This window comes from Hypanus sabinus, chromosome 15 (genome assembly GCF_030144855.1).
Source record: "Hypanus sabinus isolate sHypSab1 chromosome 15, sHypSab1.hap1, whole genome shotgun sequence".
NCBI lineage: Eukaryota > Metazoa > Chordata > Chondrichthyes > Myliobatiformes > Dasyatidae > Hypanus > Hypanus sabinus.
The window spans coordinates 65,343,559-65,368,609 of record NC_082720.1 but is presented as its reverse complement, the minus strand read 5'-3'; the positions used below and the strand labels follow the sequence as shown (position 1 = coordinate 65,368,609).

Sequence of the window (25,051 nt, the reverse complement as noted above, 5' to 3'; positions counted from 1 at the left end):
AACTTGAATATTCCTAAACTGATAGATGAAGATTGTAGCTTGTTTGATGCTCCTATTTCTATGGATGAAATAAGAGAGGCTATTTCATCAATGAACTCAGGGAAAGCTCCTGGTCCTGATGGTTTTATTGTAGAATTTTTTAAAACTTTTTCTTTATTGCTTTCTCCTTGGCTATGTGAAATCTTTAATGATGCGTTTGTTAAGAAGAGACTACCTCAATCGTTTTATGAAGCTACTATCTCTCTAATTCTTAAAAAAGATAAAGATCCTACTTTATGTGCATCTTATTGCCCTATATCATTATTAAATGTAGACTCTAAGATTCTTACAAAAATTTTAGCCATTAGATTAGAAAAGGTATTACCACAGATTATTTCAGAAGATCAAACTGGTTTTATTAGGAATCGGTATTCCTTTTTTAATATTAGAAAATTGATTAACATAATTTATACTTCATCACCTACAACCCCAGAATGTGTTATCTCATTAGATGCTGAAAAAGCCTTTGATAGAGTTGAATGGACATATTTATTTAATGCATTGAGAAACTTTAATTTTAGTCCTAATTTTATATCATGGATTAAATTAATATATTATAAACCTGTTGCTTCTGTTCTTACAAATAATTATAGATCCTCTTTTTTTCAATTATTTCGTGGTACGAGACAAGGTTGTCCTTTAAGTCCTTTATTATTTAATATTGCATTAGAACCTTTAGCTATTGCTATTCATGAGTCTCCTAATATTTTTGGTATTACCCGTAATGAGAAGTTATACAAATTATCGCTTTATGCTGATGATTTGTTGTTATATATTTCTAATCCTAGTAGGTCTATTCCTGCTATTTTATCCTTGTTGGCTCAATTTGGTAGCTTTTCTGGTTATAAGTTAAACTTAGATAAGAGTGAGTTATTCCCTTTAAACGCGCAAACTTTATTGAGTGATAGGATGCCATTTAAAGTTGTTACTGATAACTTTATCTATTTAGGTATAAAAATCACCAAGAAATATAAAGATTTATTCGGACTGAATTTTTTACCTATGCTTCATCAAATTCAGCAACTTACTACTAGATGGTCTCCCTTATTTTTGTCATTAGTTGGTCGGATTAACGCTATTAAAATGATGATTTTACCGAAATTTTTATATTTATTCCAAGCTTTACCAATTTTTATTCCTAAATCTTTTTTTGATAATATTGATTCAAAAATTTCCTCATTTGTGTGGCAAAATAAAAATCCTAGGTTAAGCAAAAGGCAATTACAAAAGTCTAAAAAAGATGGTGGTCTAGCTTTACCTAACTTTAGATTTTATTATTGGGCGAATAATATCCGTAACCTAATGTACTGGAAACTAGATTTGGATTCACCTGTGTGTCCACAGTGGGTAAATTTGGAATGTAGTGAGGTTAAGGGATATTCTATATTTTCCGTTCTTGGTTCTTTTCTTCCTATTGATTTAGCCAAATTCAATAAACAGATATCTAACCCTGTTGTTAAACATACACTACGAATTTGGTTTCAATTTCGCAAATTCTTTAATCTGAAAAACTTTGCTCTGGACAGCCCTATTTTATGTAATTTTTTTTTAAACCTTCATTGACAGATCAAGCTTTTAGTATATGGAAAAGGAAAGGTATAAAATGTTTTCGTGATCTTTTTTTTGAAGGTACTTTGATGTCTTTTGATCAACTATCCAACAAATTTGAATTACCTAAATCTAATTTTTTTAGATACTTACAAATTAGAAATTTCTTACATAAAATTCTTCCATCTTTTCCTAACTCAACTCCATCGGATTTTTCAGATTTGATTTTTACTTTTAATCCTTGTCAGAAGGGATTAGTAGCTTTTATTTATAACATGATTATGAAGATACAGCCAGAAATATCGGATAGAATTAGACAAGAATGGGAAAAAGAACTTCGATGTAATATATCAACAGATAAATGGGAAAAAATTTTACAAATGGTTAATTCCTCCTCTATTTGTGCTAAACATGCTTTAATACAATTTAAAATTGTACATAGAGCTTATATGTCTAAAGATAAGCTTGCCCGATTTTATTCGCATATTAATCCTCAATGTGACAGATGTCACTTAGAAGTGGCTTCATTGACTCACATGTTTTGGACATGTCCCACTTTACATAACTATTGGAAGGACATTTTTGATGTTATTTCCTCAGTATGGAATATTGATTTACAACCCCATTTTATTACTGCAATTTTCGGTATACCAAATGAAGATGGCAATCAGCTTTCCCCTTCAATCAGACGAATGATTGCCTTTGTAACATTAATTGCCAGAAGGTCTATATTACAAAATTGGAAAGAAGTAAATCCTCCTACTACATTTCAGTGGTTCTCCCAAACTATTTCTTATCTGAGTTTGGAAAAAATCAGAAGCACTATCTTTGATTCTTCAATTAAATTTGAAGAAACCTGGGGACCATTTATTCGACACTTTCATATGAATTAATTTGGCCTATTTCAGATCCTTTTCTCTACTTATACTTGTTCAGGTATGGAGTTCCGGAGTTCTTTTCTTGACACCTTTATATATTTATAAAGTGCTATTATTGCCCATGTTAGTTTTAGTTTAGTATTTTTTTTCAATATATATTTTTTCTCATATATAATTTCAATTTTTTTTTCTTGTTTCGATGATTATTTTTGTTTTTTTTCATATATATTTATATAGACTTGATTGATTTATGTACCTTTTGTTGATGGATGTTTTAATAGGATATTATTATCCTATTACTAATGTAATCTCAAGTTTATTGAATCTGTAATCTATTCATTATTATGTGTTGTTTTTTTTTATATATGAAATTTAATAAAAAGATTGAAAAAGAAAGAAAAGAAATGCTCTTCTGCACATCACAGCTGTAACACATGGCTATTTGAGTTACTGTCAGCTTGAACCAGTCTGGCCAGTCTCTGCTGACCATCTCATTAACAAGGCCATGCAGAGCTGCCCCTCACTGGATGTTTTTTTTTTATTTTGTACCGTTGGTAGTAAACGCTAGAGACTGTAGTGTGTGAAAATCCTAGGAGATCAGCAGTATCTGAGATACTCAGATCATCCCCTCTGACACCAATAATCATTCCATGATCAAAGTCACTTAAATCACATTTCTTCCACATTCTGATTTTTGGCCTGAACAACAACTTGTTCTTGACCATGCCTGCGTGCATTTACGCATTGAGCTGCTGCTACGTGATTGGGTAATTATATATTTGCAATAACGAGCAGGTGTACAGGTGTACTGAATAAAGTGAATGAGTATATGTCAATGTCAATAAGCCTGATAATGATTCATTAGGAATTCTCCCATTACAAACACATCAAAGAAATTTATAAGTTTCTTCAAGAATTAATGCATTGGACATTCAATGTTAAGTTCATCACCCATATCCTTAAATTTCAAATATTATCATTTCTTTTGTAAGTTTGAATACAATATTATTTCAACAAAATATTCAATAGCAGCTCCTTTGTTGATAACATTTTCTGTTTAGACTTTAATAGACCTTTTATTGAACAGAATCTTTATTTATGTATTTAATTATTGAAATACAGTGCAGAATAGACCCTTTTGGCCCTTCAAGCGGAACCACCCAGCAATCCCCTGATTTAATCACAGCCTAATCATGGGAATATTTACAATGTCCGTGGGAGGAAACCCGAGCACCCAGAGGAAACCAATACAATCACAGAGAGAACATACAACCTCCTTACAGGCAGCAGTGGGAATTGAACCCAGGTTACCTGTACTGTAAAGTGTTGCGCTAACTGCTCTGATCATATAGATCTTTCAGTACCCTCTTGATCTGCAGGTCCAATATCTCTTAAACGGTAGTGCTTTGCAATTAATCCAGAGGTCTTGCTTTCTATGTAATTACATTGATATGATGGAACCAAGTTAGGTCCTCAGAGATCATGAGACCCAGGAACTTGAAACTGCTCACTCTCCCCACTTCTGATCCCTCTATGAGGATTGGTATGTGTTCCTTTGTCTTACCCTTACTGAAGTCCACAATCAGCTCTTTCGTCGTACTGAAGTTGAGTGACAGGTTGTTGCTGTGGCACCACTCCACTAGTTGGCATATCTCACTCCCGTACGCCCTCTCATCACCACCTGAGTTTCTACCAACAATGGTTGTATTGTCAGCAAATTTATAAATGGTATTTGAGCTATGCCGAGCCGCACAGTCATGTATATACAGAGAGTAGAGCAATGGGTCAAGCATACACCCGAGGTGCAACAGTATTGTTCGTCAGCGAGGAGAGGACATGTTATCACCAATCCACACAGATTGTGGCCTTACGGTTAGGAGGTTCAGCATCCAGTTGCAGAAGGAGGTACAGAGGCCCAGGTTCTGCAACTTCTCGATCAGGATTGTGGGAATGATGGTATTAAATGCTGAGCTATAGTCGATGAACAACATCTTGACATAGGTGTTTGTGTTGTCTAGGTGGTCTAAGATTGCGTCTGCCATTGACTTATTGCGGCAATAGGCAAATTGCAATGGGTCCAGGTCCTTGCTGAAGAAGGAGTTCAGTCTAGTCATGACCACCCTCTCAAAGCATTTCATCACTGTTGATCTGAGAGCTACTGGGTGATAGTCATTGAGGCAGCTCATATTATTCTTCTTCGGCACTTGTATAATTGTTGCCTTTTTGAAGTTAGTGGGAAGTTCCGTCCGTAGCAGTGAGAAGTTGAAAATGTTAATGAATATTCCCGCTATTTAGTTGTCACAGGTTTTCAGACCCTTACCAGGTAATCCATTTGGACCTTCCGCCTTGCGTGAGTTCACTCTCTTTAAAGACAGCTTAACTTCAGCCTCTGAGACAGAGATCACAGGGTCATCAGTTGCAGCAGGGATCTTCACAGCTGTAGTTGTGTTCTCCCTTTCAAAGTGGGCAGAGAAGGCATTGAATTCATCTGGCAGTGATGCATCACTGCCATTCATGCTATTGGGTTTCACTTTGTAGGAAGTAATGTCCTGCAAACCCTGCCAGGGTTGCTGTGCGTCCAATGTTGCCTCCTACCTCTGTTCGAAATTGTCTCTTCACCCTTGAAATAGCCCTCCACAAATCATACCTGGTTTTCTGGTTCAGGCCTGGGCCACCAGACTTGAATGCCATAGATCTAGCCTTCAGCAGACGACGTATCTCCTGGTTCATCCATGGCTTTTGGTTTGGGAATGTACATTAAGTCTTTATAGGCACACACTCATCCACAGAGGTTTTAATGAAGTTGGTAACAACTTCCTCACAATCTCAGAATGTGCCAGAGATTTGTTCATTCCCGAGATCTCACAGCCAGAGGCCTCTCAGCTCCAACCCTCCATCTGCTCAACAAATTGCCTCCAACAATCTGACCGACCCATACCCTCCATCCAAAACTACTGTTGCCAAGGAAATTACACAGAAAACTGCAGATTTTCTTGCAAAAATCAATGGTTAGAGGTAGATAACTTCTAATGTTCGAAACAAGTTGCAGAGATAAACCCAGCACACAGGCTAGTCAGTTCACCTGAGTTGCTGGGGAACATTCTGCAAACATCCTAATGACAGAGAAAGGGTTAGTCACCACAGAAAATTCCAATGGGGACTTGTTGAAGCAATTTATATCTTAGAACAGCTGAATAATATCTAAGAGTTTGCGGATGTTAAGTATGTCAACATGTTTTATAAGCACTTCAGATGATATCAGATAATTTCAGGGAGAATACCAGCAATTTGGAAAACAGCCTTGTTGAAAAAGATAAGAAAATAAGGTGACTTATAGGCCTAGAAGTATAACATCTATTGTATGCAAGATGCTGAACTAAATATTCAGAGGAGTTAGAGCTCATAATTTAGCAAAACTGAATATAATTGAGCCTATTCAACATGGTTATATGAAAGGAAAATTAAATTATAAGACTACTGAATTGTCCCCTAGTACAATATGATGGACTCTTAAACTCAGAATCTATTATTATTACGGCCTTGCATTTTATTGACTCCTTGCACCGCACTATTTCTGGCTGAGGAATAACTATTGGTCACAACTCTGGGAGAATTACTCTTGACTGATCTTCCTGCACTGATATAGGATCTTCCATATCCAGCTGAAAGGTTATTTGGGGTCTTGCACAGTACACGCTTTCCTGGTACTGCATTGGAGAATTTGCTCTTCCTAAGTGTTCATAACACTGGAATGGGACTTGAACAAATACAACTGGTTGTGGAGAGGATGCTTCTTCAAGTGGGGGAGTCGAGGATCAGAGGGCTCAGGCTGAGAATTGAGGAATGAAATGAGGAGGAATTTCTTTCACCAGAGGGAGGTGATTCTGTGTAATTCATCACCACAGCTGGCTGTGGAGGCCAAGTTATTGGATATTTTAAGTGAAGGTTGACATGTTCTTGATGAGAAAGGGTGTGGAGAAAAGGCAGGAGAAAGGGGTCGAGAGGGGTAATAAATCAGCTACAAAGATATGGTGGAGCAGACTTGGCCTAATTCTATGGTTGTATGGTCTCTTTAAATGATTCATCTTAGTACTTTACTTCCTTCCCTCCCAAAAATGCTTCCATTATATTGATTTAAATGTACCATGTTTTGTCATTTTTGTTCTTACACAAACGTGAAGAAAATAAGTTGAAACATTGTTTACTGTTGTAACCAAAACCATTTAATCTACTTCCATTTTACAAGTGGCAACAATTGTCCCCTCAGCTGGTAGCCTGAAGAAAATTGGCAGTAAAATAGTTCTCACAAAGTATTAATTTCAAGCATCCAATTCTTTCGAACTGGCTGCAAGGTTGGATACCTGGTCACCATAGAGATTAAAAATAAGTGGTGTTTTTAAAGTGTAAAATCTTTACCAAGAATGAATTACATTGAAGGGGAAGTGCCACTTAAAACCAGCAATTAAGAACTGTAGGTGGAAGTCTGATATTGAGCCATTGAACACTTTAACATCAGGTTTTAGTAGCTTCTGCCTTCTTTCTCTTCCCTTCCCTTTTATCCTTTCTGACCTGAGCAGGGTTATAGCTTAATAGCTGATGTAACACACACAAAATGCTGAAGGAACTCAGCAGGTCAGGCAGAATGCATGGGAATGAATAGACAGCCGACTTTTCAGGCCAAGGCCCTTCTCAGGACTCAAAAAGAAGCAGGAAGATGCCAGAGTAAAAAGGTAGGGGGAGGGGAAGGAGGATAGCCAGAGATGATAGGTGAAACTTGGTATGTAGGAAAGGTGAAGAGCTGGAGAGGAAGGAATCTGATAGGAGAGGACCAAAGGAGAAGGAGAAAGAGGTGGGGACCCAGGGGAGGTGAAAGACAAGTCAGAAGAGGTAAGAGGCAAGAGTGGGGAATGGAAGAGGGGAGGGGGAGGGAATATTCTTTTACCGTAAGGAGAACTTGATATTCAAGCCATCAATTTGGAGGCTACCCAGGCACAATATATGTTGTTGCTCTTCCACCCTGAGGGTGGACTCTTCATGGCAAAAGAGGAAGCCTTGAACCAACATGTCGGATAGCTGATCTATCAGATCCCAAGGTATCTTTGATGACACATATTTGATGTGAACCTGGGCCAGGGAGCATTCCGCTTGATGTAACAGTGAAATGCAAGAACAGAGAGCCAGACTGGAAGTGTAAAAATCCACCTTCAGTCTCGATGTTAAATGACACCTCAAGTTTATGGGAGAGGAGGCAGATAGCAGAAAAAAAAGAGATGAGCAAGATTTTGTTATGGATAAGTGCATCTTTATGTTCAACCTTCACAAAACACAGGTTTGGACCTGTATGCAATCCAGTCACTACACTTCAGGAACAGTGTTGGAGGTCTTTGAGAAGAAGCAGAAATGATTGATTAGAAATGTTGCAGGGAAGAGGATTTTGACTGCAGGATTAGATCAGACAAGCCGGAATTTGTATCGGAGCAAAGAAGACTGAACAGAGATTTGTCAGAGGTTGATAATGACAAGGTGTAAAGAGAGATAAACTGTATCCATTCAGGCATTGGTCAAGAGCCCAGGCACCCTAACTAAAAGGATGAGCAAAAGACACAGGTGGGATGCAAGGAAACACTTCATTTGTTTTACACAGTTAGGAGTAGGAATCAGAATCAGATTTGTTATCACAGATATATGATGTGAAATTTGTTGTTTTGAGAAAGGTTAAAAATAAACTTGCACTCATCCTTAACAAAATTTTGTTAGCTATTTTTTCTGCTGTCTGCTTTGCCTTACATATACATACTTTGGCCTGTTGTTTGGATTGATGACCATTCAGAAGCAGGCACAGCGAGGTGTCCTGTAGCACAGTGACCAAATATAGATTCTTCGAAGACACCGAAGTTACAATAAAGAAATAAGAAGTACAAAAGAAAAATAACAAGGTGGTGTTCATGCGTTCATGGACCATTCAGAATCTAATAGAGCTTGCCACACAAGGAAGTTCCAGAAATGGAAATGGAGGTTCATAATGAAATGGGATAGGCATTGAGAGAAAATATTTTTATAGCAGGAAAGTTATTTGGAATAGTGAATGGTCTAAGGTGGCACTGGTGAGAAACACCTTATTTGCAGCAAACAAATCTACTAACTGCTCTATTAATCACACTTTTCTGGACAATGATCACTGCAATGTAACTTCACTTTTGGAGATGTGCTCTTGAACCTCTTGTACAACCTTTTATTTTTGTGGTGCTGTGGGGGTTTGGTTAACTGGAGTCTCAAATGTGCAATAGAGTGGTGTGGTAAGTATGGGCCAAATTGAAGTGGCAGGACCCATGCCCAAGATGAGGAACGATTCAATGTTTGGTTGATATACGTTCCAGGTCAGATTGAAAAGGTTGGGTACGGGCCAAATTGAGGCAGCGGAATTTAAGCCCAAGTGCGAAAAATGAATCAGCATCTGATCAGTGCTGGAGAAGGTTGAATTGAGCTGGCAGGGCCTGGGCCTAAGAGTGAGGAACAAGCTGATGTTTGGCCAATTAAAGCACAGAACCAAATTGGAAAAACTCCGGGTGATGGGGCTAGAGGCGAGGGATGGGCCAGTGTTCAGCTCGCTACTCCACAAGGTTTACTCATTTATGTGTTGAACGAGACTGCAAACTGGACTGGCTGCAATACTGAACTGGTTTTGTGGCTGTGGACTCACTTTCATGAACTTTAGTTGCGAGTCTCGTTTGTTTACTGCTTATTATTTGCATGACTTGTTCTTTTTTCACACATTGGGTGCTTGACGGTCTTTTTAATTCTACTGTATTGGGTTTCTTTGTTGTTATAGTGCCTGCAACAAAACGAATTTCAAGGTTGTACATCGTACACATATTTTGATAACAAATGTACTTTGAATTTTGACTCATTGCTCTACGGATAGCTCGTCACTGCAGGATGAGTTAAACTGTCTCTTATGTTAGGATTTCAGGATTTTTTACTTTTAAGGAAAATTGCTGGAAGAATTCACAGCTCATTCCAGGACAATACCATTACATTTGAGCATTGATTCAAAATAATAAGTTCACATTTCACATTTCTCTTTTTTGTTATTTGCAGTAACTCTGATTCCCAGACAGGGGACTCCAATGAGACTGTTCAGAGTGATCTGGCATTCAGCTGAACCATGCACTTTATGGGTGAGACAGCTTCACGGAATTGTTCCTCAGATCATGATTATCCTTGCCAAATGTGAGATAATTCATTATGGAATGTCAAATAGGAGTAGGACATACACAGTAAATGGTAGGGTGCTGAGCGACATTGATGGAGAGACCTGGGGGTTCAACAAGAAAGATCCCTGAAAGTGGCAACATGGATAGATAGTGTGGTGAAGAAAGCATATGGAGTACAGTGCAAAAGTCTTGGACATATATATAGCCAGCGTGCCTAAGACTTTTGTACAGTACTGTCTTTATCAACGTGGAGTAGAACTCTAGTTTGTAAATCTGGTGGGAGCAAAGGATGTTGGGAATGGCGAGGGTAGAACACAGTGCAAAAGGTGTGAGACAAGTGGCAGAGAAGGGGTGCTAGGGAATGGTAATGGTGCAGGCACACCCAGCCCTCAGACACCAGGCAAGGTAATCTGACGCCAAACAATTGGTTTATTGATCATTACAGAATGTCTCTCTGGTGCTTCCCACTCCCTCTCCTCACCCTTCCCCTTTTCCCAGCCACAATTCCCCACTCTCTGCCCCCTTCCCTTTCTCAGTGCACAATAGAGAACCATATCAGAATCACTTACATGTCATGAAATTTGTTTTATACGACTGCAGTACAGTGCATACATAAAACTAATACAGTACTGTGAAAAAGGTACCCCAGTTATTTATGTGCTAGACTTTTGTACAGTTCTGTAGCATGCATAACTTTATAGATTGAGGTATTAAATATGAGCATTGGGATGAATTGGTCTAGATTTACGAAGTACTGGTCGGGCAGCACTTAGAGAATTAAATACACATCTCGTTGCAAAACTGTGGGGATATAATTGTGTTACACAGAGTGTAGTGGAAACTCAACAAGATGCTGCCTGGACTTGAGTTATGGGAGAGATAAGATAGGCTCATTAGGTTTTCCATGAAATTTAGGATGGCTGAGGAGTGGCCTCATTCAGGGATATATAAGTATAAAAGGAATAGATCGGTGTGGGGCATATATGGTGTCCGTTATGTCAGTAATATTTGAGGAATATTATAAGTATATTGTTTGATTAAGCATCCTTTGTTTAAATCATTCATTATGGGTTATAGGTTAAAGTGATTGGCATACATTATTATGCTACTATGTCATAATGCTCAGCTCCCTAAAGTAAATCAAAGTAGACACGTTCATTCCTGGCTCCAGTGTTTTTCTTTTAAATAATTTCTGGAGTTACAAAGCATAAGTTTCCCGAGAGGGATAGCACCTCTGGTGAAGGGGCTGGTCATGTCCATTCTGAGGCAGCTTTCACCTTTGGTCCCCACCGGACATTCAGCTCTCACCTGTGCCTCCAAGTAGCTGTTTGCATGCAACAGCGGCCACATCCCCTGGTGCACCGCTTCTCCAGGCAGGCTAAACCAGGTGAGGGTAGCTGGTGACCCTTGTGAGATAGGGGCATGCCTGTCCCAGCATGCAAAGTTAGCCTCAGCAGACCTAGCTGATGAGATCCAATGGTCAGGTAGGCGTTACTGTAATGCTCCATGGAGAGGGAAGGGCAGGACAAGTCACAAACAGTATCATGGTTATCCACTACAACCAAGGAAAACACTAGTTTGTAATGCTTGCCCGTACCACTGGACTCGGACTTCTGGGGTCGAAAGAATTGAACTGCCCCAGGGCAACAGCTTTTCCACATTAAAACTCTCCCACACAGGTTTCCTGGTTATTGTCAGACACAACAGCCAGAAACTTTTCACGTGGTAACTGTGCTCAAAATAAGGGGACCTACACTCAGTAGTCACTTTATTAAGTACCTCCTGTACCTAATAAAGTGGTCATAATATGTACATTCATGGTCTTTTGCTGCTGTAGCTCATCCACTTCACTTCAAGAGATGCTCTTCTGTGCACCACTGATGCTAAGCATGGTTAATTAAGTTACGGTTGCCTTCCTGTCGGATTGAGCCTGTCCGGCTCATTCTCTTCCGACCTCTCTCGTCAGCAAGACGTTTTCACTCACAGCACTACCACTCACTATATGTTGTTTTGTTTATCACACAATCTCTGTAAATTCCAGAGACATGTGTGCATGAAAATCCCAGGAGATCAGCATTTTCTGAGATACTCAAACCACCCCATCTGGCACCGACAATCATTCCATGGTCAAAGTCACTGTGGTCTCATTTCTTCCCCCAGTCTGATGTTTGTTCTGAACCTCTTGACCATGTCTGCATTCTTTTATGCATTGAGTTGCTGCCACATGACTGGCTGATTAGATATTTGCATTAACGAGCAGGTGCACCGGTGTACCAAATAAAGTGGCCACTGAGTGGAGGTTTAAGGTAAGAGGAAGGAGTTTCAAAGGAAACTATTTTTTACACAGAAACTTGTTAATATCTGAAATGCACTGCCCAAGGAGGTACCAGAATCTGTACAATCGCTACACTTAAGATGCAATTGAACAGAAACTCACTCACTTCTATGCAAGGCACAGAAGCTTATGTTCCAAATGATGGCAGCATGTGAGATTTTTAAAATTGGTGAAAAGGTCAACCTGGATGTGAAAGAGCAAAGGCCTGTTTTGTGCAGTACCACTCTATGACTTTACTAAACTTAGGAACACCTTTCAAAGCATTCCTGTTGTTTTAACATGTATCTTCCTATCATATTTTGATTCATTATACGCAGAACAAAAGTAATATTCAATGGGCAGGCTTACCTTTCTTTTAATGAAAGTGATGATGCATCAGCTTGGCTCGCGGTGGGTGGGGGCTGTGGGATAGGTCTCCTTCCCAAAGATTTTATGCCTGAAATTGAGAAGGATTGGCTTCGATTCCTCTCAGGCAAAGTCTCCACTGTGGTGTAGAGCTCGTTGGAGACCATTTTCCCTGTAAATGCTGTGTCAAACAACGGCATCTGGGGAAGGGAGTGTGAGGAAACTCTAGAGAGAGAGCGGATATCGTGCAAGTCTTCCACAGACTTGGAGATGGAATCGACAAACTTTGATCCCGGTAGATCATGTTCAGCTCTGTTTGTTGGACCATGTGGGGCAAAATTGGCAGGAGGCTGTCCCCGATTGATGCGCGGTGGCACGGGAGGCACCATCTCCTCTTCCTTTACAGGCCTTTCCCATGCTGGAGACGTGACTTTGTTTTCTTCGCTTGGTCCCTGTTCCTTCTCAGTCAATTCAGGCCTTTCCAGAGAAGGTTCACCAGGAGAAAACCCTTCCTGCTTCTCATGATTTGGACTTGGTGTTGATGCTGATCCAATATCTGTTGGAGGTTTGGGGCCTGAAGTCTGCTTATTCAGTAATGTCCGTGGTCTGGGAATGGGTTTAACAACTGGTTCTCCTGGGTCAAAAACTTCATTCCCACCGGTGTTATCTTTCCAATCATCAACAGTGCTTGATCTCTCCACAGTTTTCTCTTTCTCACCAGCGCAATGGCCCAGGACTGAACTCGGAAGATCATCACATGATAACGTCAGGCTACTTTGCTGTGCAAGCTTTAAGATCCGTTTCCGATGCCCAGTAGCTGTGATGCCGATCTGAATAAGCATTTCATTGTTAAAATGTACAATGTCCTTGGATGTGTAAAATCCATTCAGGACAAAATTCTCTCTGTATTTTTCCAAATGGATTGTAGACAGCCAGTCTCCAATATCGCACCCTTCTTCACTTTGTGATGCCATAGCACCTTAGCTGAGTTTGTTTTCTCTCATTGGATAGACAGTAAAATGGGTCCATCAGTAAGAAGCAAATCCAGGCATCTGAAACAAAAAGATTCATCTATTAAAATGGAATTCAAACAAGGTATATCCTGAGCTGCCAGGCTTTCACTTTTTAGTTTAATAGGACTGCTAGCTGAAGCAAATTGTAACTCTAAGAGAAATATTTATGGGTCAAAGCAAAACTGAGCTCTCTTTGACAAACAACCACATTAGTTTGCCTTAATTTGAGAAACCAACGCAAAAGATCAAAATATGGTCTGGATGCAGGGTTTCAGCCCAAGATGTCACCAATTCCTTTCCCTCTACAGATGCTGCTCAATATGCCAAGCTCATTCAGCAGATGGTTTATTTCTCAAGGACCAAAGTATGATGTCAATCAAAGTTGGAAGGAATAGGAGGAAAGATTAAATAGAGGAAGAGCAGAGATGAAAGCATGGGTAGGAATGTGGTTGAAGCAATCAATACAAATGGATTCATGTACCATTATTGCCAATATGGCCAGACTGGTTAGAAATATTAGCTATGTTACATTCATTTCTAAACAAAAAAATTTAGAGAGACCAGCTCTATCTTTTACTACTATCCTTTACAGATATAGTTATTGTTACACAGGACAGGATGGTGAAGAAGTCACTTAGAAAGCAGTCTTTCAGCAGTCAGGGCAGCGAGTTTAGGGGCAGGGATATTATGTTATAGTTAGGGGTGGCCTTATAGTTCAATAGTTCAATTGTTCCATTTAATTTCAGAAAATATATACAATATACAACCTGAAATTATCAGTCTTTGCAGACATCCATGGAAACAGAAGATCACCCCAAAGAACCAATGACAGTAAAGACGCTAGAACCCCAAAGCCCCCTACTCTCCCCTCCCATGTGACGCAGCAGCAAAACTTCACTCCTCCCCCTCCTTCCACATTTATTTCAGCAAAGAAGCATCAGCGCCCACCACCCACCAAGCGAGCAATAGCAAAGCCCCCGTGATCTGCAGTACATAAAAACTAATCACCCCACCAGTTCAACATGCCACAAGCTCTGTATGAATGTTTATAAGATCCTGAGGAGTATGAATAAGTTAAACGGTCACAGTCTTTACCCAACAGATGGAGACTCCAAAATTTGCACAGATTCAAAGAGGGGAAAGATTTAAAGGAGACCTAAAAGGTAGCTTATACCATAAGACCATAAGTCATCAGAGCAGAATTAGACCATCTGGCCCATCGAGTCTGCTCCACCATTCAATCATGACTGATCCTTTTTTCTATCTCCTCCTCAACCCCAGTTCCCGGCCTTCTCCCCGTAACCTTTGATGCCATGTCCAATCAAGAGCCAATCAATTTCTGCCTTAAATACGCCCAATGACCTGGCCTCCACAACTGCATGTGGCAACAAATTCCACAAATTCACCACCACTTGGCTAAATAAATTTCTCTGAATCTCTGTTTTGACAGGGCACCCTTCTATCCTGAGGCTGTGCCCTCTTCTCCTAGACTCTCCCACCATGGGAACATCTTTACCACATCTACTCTGTCTAGGCTTTTCAACATTCGAAAGATTTCAATGAGATCCTCCCTCATCCTTCTGAATTCTAGCGAGTAAAGACCCAGAGCCATCAAATGTTTCTCACATGATAACCCGTTCATTCCTGGAATTATCCCTGTGAACCTCCTCTGGACCTTCTCCAAAGCCAGCACATCTTTTCTAAGATGAGGGGCCCAAAACTGTTCACAATAGTTAAGGTGAGGCCTCACCAGTGCCTTATAAAGCTTCAGCATCACATCCTTGCTTCTGTACATAGACGATAGTGAATACCTGGAATGAGCTGCTAGGGCATGGGGTTCCCAACCTGCAGTCCACAGATGGCTCAGTTAATGGTAGGGAAGGGGTGTCCATGCATTTAAAATTTGATATATCCTGTCCTTAAGGAAGTGGTTGAAGTGTGTACAATTGAAACATTCAAGAGGCTTTTGGGAGAGATATATGGAGGGGAGGAGCTTGGAGGCTGATGGCTGAAAGCAGACAACTGGGATCAGCAGGAGGATGGAGGGGACCAGTCTGGTCAAAGGACCTCCTTGTGCTGTATCATTCTAATGGCTCTGTGACAAGCATAAAGAGGACAAGACTGGTGAAAGGACCACTATCACTCTGTCAATCTACTGACAGAGAGTGTCAGTAGAGTCAGGCAACTGTAAGGCAAAAATGAAGATCAGCAGGATCATCAGTTTTCCGAATTTTTGGAATAAGAATAGGAAAAATTTTGAAGTGTTGATTTTCCTAAGGATTAGAGGAATTAGGGATATAAACATGGTGAAGACAGCCAGTTCTAAAAACACAAGCACACAATTCTTCAGAGCCTTGAATACTTGGGAACATTTCAAAGCACCTACACAGACAAGAACACGATTAATTGCTATAAAATGGGATACACAACAGCCAATTTACACATAAAAAGTTCACAATGTGATGATGAATCTTAGTGACTTTGTTTTTGGATGATTATTGAAACCAGGCACACTCAGAAATAATCTAAGCCAGTAACATTATGACGTACCAGCTGCTGAGTTAATTGGTCAGTGTAAATTGTCCCATGATTAGGCTTGGATTAAATCGGGTGATTGCTGGGCGCCACAGCTAGAAGAGCTAGAGGTGCCTATTCTGCACCTCCGGCTAAAGCAGAGCACCAGGAACTCAATGCAATGAACAAATCAAAAACAGTCTATGTGTTAATAGGAAAGGAAAAAACTTGCTTTAACAGCCTCACTAACTGAACTACACATTTGAGATTGGCGCACGACTTCAGTGCCAATGACTTCAAATGGTCTGTACATGATTGTTTATTGTCTGTTGACAAAGTCCGCGTGAGCTATCGACCAACTAAAATACTCTCAGGCTGAAAAAGGCTCAAGGCCAAACCAGACACAGTAAAACTGGCCCAACACACACGAACTGCTGGAGGAACTCAGCAAGTCAGGCAGCATCTACGGAAAATAATGAACAGTCGATGCTTCGGGCCGAGGACCTTTTTCAGGACTGAGAATGAAGGAGGAAGATGACAGAATAAGAAGATGGGGGGAGGAGAAAAAGTCTAGTTGGCACATGGCTAAAGAGTTGGAGCACAACAGAAATCACAAACCGGAGCAGTGAGAAAGGGTTTCCCTGAACTCCCAAAAAGAAGATTTTAACTTCTTCAGGGTGGGCATCCTCGAAGAGACTTTGCAGTAGAGTAGTAAATCATAAACACTTCAGATGCTGGAAATCCAAAGCATCACACACTACATACTTCAGGAACTCAACAAGTCAACCAGCATCTCTGATAAAGAATAATCCGTTGATGTTTCGAGCCCGGACCCTTTTTCAGGACTGAGCTGGAACAGGGAAGAAGCCTGAATTAAAAGCTGGAGGAGGGCAGGGAGGCTAGCTGGCACATGGTCGAAGTGTTGGCGGGCAGCAGAGGTCACAGTAAAACTGTTCAATATGAGGAGGAGACAACATTGCATAGAAGGCTTAAAAGCTTTCCTGTGTGCTCTCTCTGATTTCCAACTCTTATTGAGTTGGGACAGAGCAACAGCCCCGAGACAACAGGGGAAAACTCACTTATGATTCTGAGTACTTCATATATCAGAATATTTGCTGCTGATTACTGAATTTATTTCATCCTTGTAGCAAGTACAGCTTCAGTTCGTTTTTGTTTGCATGTTTCTGTTTTAAGATTGGTGTCAATGACTGAAAATAATTATAACTGAATTACATTTCTTCCATTGTCCTTTCCTTTGCTACATTTCTTGTAAATAGTCTGTAGTTCAGTTGTTATGTTTTGTAACTGCAAAACATTAAATTAATGCAAAGAAGGCACGAGACTCCAGGGATACAAAGTGTAGCAAATACAGTACTCAAAGCATTATATTTCAATGCATGGAGTATAAGTGAGGTGGATGATTTTGTTGCATTATTACAGATTGTCGAGTATGAGGATGATTGTGGTTGGGAGCTGAATGTCCAAGGTTACACATTGTATCAGAGGGATAGGAAGGTAGGTCATCAGGGTCCTTTTACCATTGCAGTTTCTTAACTCAACACGCAAGGATTCAACACCTTCTGATCCTGTCGCACCTTTCTAATGATTTGAATCCTTTCTTTACCAGCAGAGCCACAACAACCCCTCTGCCTACCTTCTTATCCCTCCAATACAGGCCTGCAAACAGTAGCTGGGTTGTGGACTACAGATTACAAAGGGAAATAGAAAAAGCACACCAAAAAGGCAAAGTTATGATAGTCCTGGGAGATTTTAACATACAGGTAGATTGGGAAAATTAGGTTGGTAATGGATCCTAAGAGAGTGAATTTGTTGAAGGACTATGAGATGGCTTTTTAGACCGGTTTGTCATTGAGCCTGCTAGAGGATCAGCTATACTAGATTGGTTGTTATATAACGAACCGGAGGCGATTAGGGAGTTTAAGGTAAAGTAACCCATAGGAGAGAGTGATCACAATATGATTGAGTTCAACTTGAAATTTGACAGACAGGAAGTAAAGTCTGCCACAGCAGAATTTCAGTGGAATAAAGGAAAGTACAGTGGTATGAGAGAGGAGTTGGCCAAAGTAAATTGAAAGGAGATCCTAGCAAGCATGATAGCAGAGCAGCAATGGCTTGAGTTTCTGGGGAAAATGAGTAAGGTGCAGGATACTTGAATTTCAAAAACAAATACTCAAACGGTAAAATAGTACAATCATAGCTGACATGGGCATCAAAGCTAATGTAAAAGCAAAAGAGAAGTCATACAACAAAACAAAAATTTGTGGGAAGATAGAGGATTGGGAAGCTTTTAAAACCCTACAGAGAGCAACTAAAAAAAAATCATTTGGGGGGGAAAAGATACCAGGCAGACAATCTCTAATGAGTATTGAGAATGGCTGGGTCACCTGTTTTGTAAAGGCTGTGCCCAGAAGAAGGCAATGGCTAACCAGTTCAAACTGAAATTTGATAGGGAGAAAGTAAAGTGTGACGTAGCAGCATTTCAGTGGAGTAAAGGAAATTACAGCAGTATGAGAGAGGAGCTGGCCAAAGTAACTTGGAAGGAGATGCTGGCAGGGATGACAGCAGAGCAGCAATGGCGTAAGTTTCTGGGGAAAATGAGGAAGGTACAGGATAGATGTATTCCAAAAATGAAGAGATACACAAATGGCAAAATAGTTCAACTGCGGCTGACAAGGGGAGTCAAAGCTAATGTAAAATGCAAGCCAGCAAACAATATCAGGTTGAATCATAAAAGCTTTTCTCAAGTATATAAAAATTAAAGAGATGAGAGTGGATATATAACCACTAGAAAATGAGGCCGGAGAAATGATAACAGGGGCCAAGGAGATGGCAGATGAACTAAATGAATATTTTGCATCAGTCTTCACTGTGGGAGACATTACCACTGTGCCAGATATTGAAGGGTGTGAGGGAAGAGAAGTGACTGCAGTTACTATTACAAGGGAGAAGGTGTTCAAAAAGCAGAAAGGTACCTGTGTCACCCAAACCAGATGACCTGCAACCTAGGGCTCTGAAAGAGGTACCATTAAAGATGATGGACTCATTAATAATGATCTTTTAAGAATCACTGGACTCTGACATGGTGCCAGAGGATTGGAGAATTGCAAATGTCACTCCACTCCTTAAGAAAAGAGAGAAGCAGTAAAAAGGAAGTTATAGGCCAGGTAGCCTTACCTCAGTGGTTGGGAAGATGTTGGAGTCCATTGTTAAGGATGAGATTATGGTTAGGTGACACAGGACAAGATAGAAAAAAGTCAGCATGGTTTCTTTAAGGGAAAATCTTGCCTGACATACCTGTTGCAATTATTTGAGGAGGTTACAAGTAAGATAGATAAAGGGGATGCAGTGGATGTTGTATACTTGGATTTTAAGAAGACCTTTGACAAGGTGTCAAGCATGAGGCTTCTTACCATGTTAAGAGTCATGGTGTTACAGGAAAGTTATTAGCATTGTTAGAGCATTGGCTGATTAGTAGGATGCAGTGAGAGAGAATAAAAGGATCCTTTTCTGGTTTGCTGCAAGTAGCTAGTGGTGTTCCGTAGGGGTTGGTGTTGGGATCGCTTCTTTTTATGCTGTATATCAATGATTTAGATGATAGAATAGATGGCTTTGTTGCCAAGTTTGCAGTTGATACGATGATTGGTGGAGGAACAGGTAGTGTTGAGGAGACAGGAAGGCTGCGGAAAGACAGATTAGGTGAATGAGCAAGGAAATGGCTAATTAAACACAATGTTGGTCATGCACTTTAGTGGAAAAAAAGTAATGTGCAGACTATTTTCTAATCAGGGAGAAAATCCAAAGCACTAAGATGCACAGAGACTTGGGAGTCCTTGCACAGAACACCCTGAAGGTTAAATAGCAAATTGGGTCTGTGGTGAGGAAGACAAATGCAATGTTGGCATTCATTTCAAAAGATCTTGGATGCAAGAGCAGGGATGTGAAGCTGAGTCTTTATAAGGCACTGGTGAGGCCTTACCTTGAGTATTGTGAACCATTTTGGGCTCCTTTTCTAATAAATGATGTAATGGCATTGGAGAGGGTTCACAGGATGATTACAAGGACAATTCCGGGAATGAAAGGATTATCATATGATGTACGTTTGATTACTCTGGGTCGTTCTGGGTCTGTACTTGCTGGAATTTAGAAGGATGAAGGAGGGATCTCATTGAAACCATTCAAATGTTGAAAGATCTCGATGTAGATGTGGAAGGGATGTTTCCCACGGTGGAGCAGTCTAGGACAAAATGGCACAGCCTCAGGATACAGGGGCATCCATTCAATACAGAGATGCGGAAAAATTTCTTTAGCCAGAGGGTGGTGAATTTGTGGAATTTGTTAACATAGGCAGCTGTGGATGCCAGGTCATTAGGTTGTATTTAAGGAGGAGATTGGTTGGTTTGTGTTTGGCCATGGTGTCAAAGGTTATGGGGAGAAGGTAGGGGGTAGGGAAAAAGACGATCAGCCATGATTGAATGGCGGAGCAGTCTCAATGGCCTAATTCTGCTCCTATGTCTTATGGTCTTATAGTTCAAGTTTACTTTAAGTGAGGTGCACCTGTATCTTGTGATGACATTTGCCATCAATGAATTTTTACATATACACACACACACAAGTTTACTGAAATATCAATACACAACAATCAGCACATGTAATAAATCCCCTTGTTTAAAGGTCAAGAATCTTAACTTAAAATACCTTTGACTAACACTATACTAATTGAAAGACTGGACAGGTAGAAGTCTGTTACCCAAAATGGTTATTCAGTGACTAATGATACTAATAATCTGTTCCTTCACAGTCACTATTGTTTAACTCCTACATAAACTCCCTGTGCAGACCAGTAAATTGACAACTGACAGCAAAATCACTTCAAACACTTCATTTGGAACAGTAATCCTTGCATTTTTTGTCTGTGGCCTTGGATTTCCAGCATCTACAGAATTTCTCATGTTAGTAATCCTTGGATGTCACGACATCATACAATTACAGAAGGGTTACCTTTCCTTACAATATATGCATGTGGATTCTTAGCAAACAATTGACTGACTGTGGGCAACCTGAAACATTGTGGAGGTCAGCCCTGATAGGAAAGTCTGCTTTGGCATTTCATTACTTCTTAAGTTCCATTGTGAATGAGTCAACCTTTATTTCTGATCTAAATGTTTCAATTGAGAAGGAACCGAGTTCAGCTGTCATTCAGACTGACTGTCATGTAATTACTCTTGGGCTCACAGGTCAAATTTATTATAGAGTCACCAAATAGATTGGACTCAAATCTCAGGTAGATGTAAACTGTTGACAATTGATCATGCTGACAGATTGGCAGCTCTTTCTTCTTCTCTCTAACAACTTGGAGAAAACTACCATCAGGCATGCTCAGCAACATTTTGAACCTGTGTTTTTTTTAATGTGTTTTTGAAATGTGACAGAATATGGGCCATAAATTGCACAAAGTATTCAGTGAGCAGAACAAAGACTTACAAGTGGGGAGACTCACAGCAGACATACATCGTCTGCTCTGTAATGGCATGGTATCTGATTAGCATGGCTGAATGAAACCAGGACATCTGATACTCTTGATTTCAACTCCCACTCTAAGGCTTCAATAATTTTCAAATACTTTCCATATCAAATTTGTCATCAAGGAAGTGTCAAAGATAGGTTAAATATTGGAGTATTTAAATTCCCCTTGCCTCACCCACTAAACTTTTAATTATTTACTTAGCAATAAAGCAGGAAGAAGCCCTTCTGGCCCTTCAAGCAATGCCACCCCAGCAACCATTCGACAACCCTGACCTTAGCCTAACCTAGTCACAGGAAAATATGCAAAGACCAATTATCCTACCCAGTAGATCTTTGGCAATGGGAGGAAATCAGAGCATGTGGGGAAAACCCATCCATTCTAAAGGGGAGAACATACAGAGACTCGTTCAAGATGATGCCAGAATTCAATTCCAAACTCTCATGCCCCGAGCGGTAATCTGAGGGGTGATTGATAAGTTCATGGCCTAAGGTAGAAGGAGTCAATTTTAGAAAACCTAGCACATTTATTTTCCCTACATTTACACACTTAGTCCAGTGGTCATGGAGCATACAGATCCCTTCTTTGTAGAAGTCAGTGTCTTGTACCTCCAGAAGTGGTCCACAGCTTGGGGTGATTGACAAGTGCGTGGCCTAAGGTAGAAGGAAATGAGTTATTAACTTCAGACTTCCTGCATTTTCACTCAAAGATTTGAACTGCACGTGCATGTAACAAGAGCTGTATAACTCATCTCCTTCTACCTTAGGCCACAAACTTATCAATCACCCCCTGCTGTGGACCACCTGGAGGTCCAAGACGCTCTCGTTACATGCACGTGCAGTTCGACTCTTTGAGTGATAATGCAGAAAGTTTTAGGTTAATAACTCATCTCCTTCCACCTTAGGCCACAAAGTTATCAATCACTCCTGCAGTGGACCACTTCTACAAAGAAGGGATCCGTATGTTCCATGACCATTGGACTAAGTGTATACATGTAGGAGGGAACTATGTTGAAAAATAAATGTGCTAGATTTTGTAAAATTGACTCCTTCTACCTTAAGCCACGAACTTATTAATCACCCCTCTTAGCATCATGCTCACCGCTACACGACTATAGAGCCCATAGCACAATGTTAGAATGTTTCATGGTAAATATGAGACACTCTACATTCTTTCAAATATCTGAAAAACAAGAACAATAAAAGCAGTCTAAATTGAGATCCTTTTTAGATGGCCTCAATTAGATCATGCTTTAAAGTGGAAAGCGTAAGAATTGCAGGATTTATTATACATTCCAGAACTCCTTACCTATAACTGCAAATGCAACATTCACACAGTGGCCCCTTCATTAGATACACCTGTTCAGCTGCACATTACTGCAAATATCTAACCAGCCAATCATCTGGCAGCAACTCAATGTATAAAAGCATGCAGACATGGTCAAAAGGTACAGTTGTTGATCAGACCAAACATCAGAACAGGGAAGAAATGTGATTTAAGTGACTTTAACCATTGTTGGTGCCGGATGGGGTGGTTTGAGTATCTCAGATATTGCTGATCCCCTGGGATCACACAGAGGCCAATTTATTAGTGAAAGAAGGCCACTGAGATTATGTTCAGCTTAACCCTCTCACATTAATTGCCAGGGGACAAGTCCCTGAAATGTGGAGAGGTTCCTGCTCTTGCCATCTAGTTCAATGGTCAAAAAGGAGTCTGGAAATTTCCACTGAAGTAGGCACTGACAAACTAAAACATGAGAAAATCTGCAAGTGCTGTAAATCCAAGCAACACACACACAATGCCAGAGGAACTCAGCAGGCTAGGCAGTAGAACCATAGAACACTACAGTACAGAAACAGGCCTTTTGGCCCTTCTTGGCTGTGCCGAATCATTTTTCTATCCAGTCCCACTGACCTGCAGCTGGCCCAGATCCCTCCATACACCTCTCATCTATTTACCTGTCCAAGTTTTTCTTAAATGTTAAAAGTGAACCTGCATTTATAACTTCATCTGGCAGCTCATTCCACACTCCCACCACTCTCTGCGTGTAGAAGCACCCCACTAATGTTCCCTTTAAACTTTCCCCCTTCACCCTTAACCCATGTCCCCTGGTTTTTTTCTCCCCTAGTCTCAATGCTTGCATTCACTCTATCTATACCCATCATAATTTTATATACCTCTTGTGGTGAACTACATATACCTGTCTGGACAAGCCCCCCCATCCCCCGCTGATGGCTCCTGTGGCTCCTCCCACTGACTGTGGCTCCTCCTACGGACCCCAGTATAAAGGCGATTGGGAACACCGCCCTGGCCTCAGACTCCAGGATGCAGTGTGGTGGTCAATTGCTGCTTGTTCTTTCTTCCAGCCAATAAAAGCTTATATCTAGCCTCATGTCTCCAAGAGTTATTGATGGTGCATCACCTCTATCAAGTCTCCCCTCATTCTTCTACGCTCCAGGGAATAAAGTTCTAACCTATTCAACCTTTCTCTGTAACTCAGTTTTTCAAGTCCCGGTAACATCGTTGTAAACCTCTGCACTCTTTCAACCTTATTAATATCCTTCCTGTAATTCGGTGACCAAAACTGCACACAATACTCCAAATTCGGCCTCACCAGTGCCTTATACAACTTCTCCATAACATTCCAACTCTTATACTCAATACTTTGATTTATAAAGGCCAATGTACCAAAATCTCTCTTTACTAACCTATCTACCTGTGACGCCACTTTTAGGGAATTTGGTATCTGTATTCCTAGATCCCTCTGTTCTACTGTTCTACTGTTCCTCAGTGCCCTACCATTTACCTTGTATGTTCTACCTTGGTTTTTCCTTCCAAAGTGCAATACCTCACACTTGTCTGTATTAAACTCCATCTGCCATTTTTCAGCCCATTTTTCCAGCCGGTCCAAATCCCTCTGCAAGCTTTGAAACCCTTCCTCACTGTCCACTACACCTCCAATCTTTGTATCAGCAGCAAATTTGCTGATCCAATTTACCACATTATCATCCAGATCATTGATATAGATGACAAATAACAATGGACCCAGCACTGATCCCTGTGGCACACCACTAGTCACAGGCCTCCACTCAGAGAAGCAATCCTCCACTACCACTCTCTGACTTCTCCCATTGAGCCAATGTTCATCCAATTTACTACCTCACCATGTATACCTAGTGACTGAATCTTGCTAACTAACCTTCCATGCAGGACCTTGTCAAAGGCCTTACTGAAGTCCATGTAGACAACACCCACTTTCCTTGCAACCTCCTTGAAAAACTCTAACAGATTTGTTAAACATGGCCGATCATGCACTATGGAACAGTATCTATGGAAAAGGGTAAACAGTCAGCGTTTAGGACTGAGACCCTTCATCAGGAATCCCAGCCTGAAATGACAACTGTGTCAGTTCTAATGAAGGGTCTTGGCCTGAAATGACAACTTTTCCACAGACGCCACTTGGCCTGCTCATTCCTCCAGCATTTTGTCTGATGAACTGAAACTACATCTTTGCTTCTTGCACCCTTCCATGTCATTAGCTCAGAATGTCACCACATCCAAAAAACTGGTGGTGGAAACAACATCAAGCTTAAAGAGATCACATGGGCAAGTTACTGGAAGTT

At 40.5% G+C, this 25,051-nt stretch overlaps 1 protein-coding gene across 1 annotated transcript in view; it reads right to left on the bottom strand.

Annotated features, from left to right (window-relative positions):
- Positions 1 to 25,051, bottom strand: part of arap3 (ArfGAP with RhoGAP domain, ankyrin repeat and PH domain 3) — a 276,417-nt gene that overhangs the window by 126,452 nt on the left and 124,914 nt on the right. The window contains exon 3 of the mRNA XM_059990469.1: positions 12,363 to 13,411. Coding sequence (XP_059846452.1) covers positions 12,363 to 13,333 — 971 coding nt within the window. The 5' untranslated portion in view covers positions 13,334 to 13,411. The remainder of the gene's footprint in view (positions 1 to 12,362; positions 13,412 to 25,051) is intronic.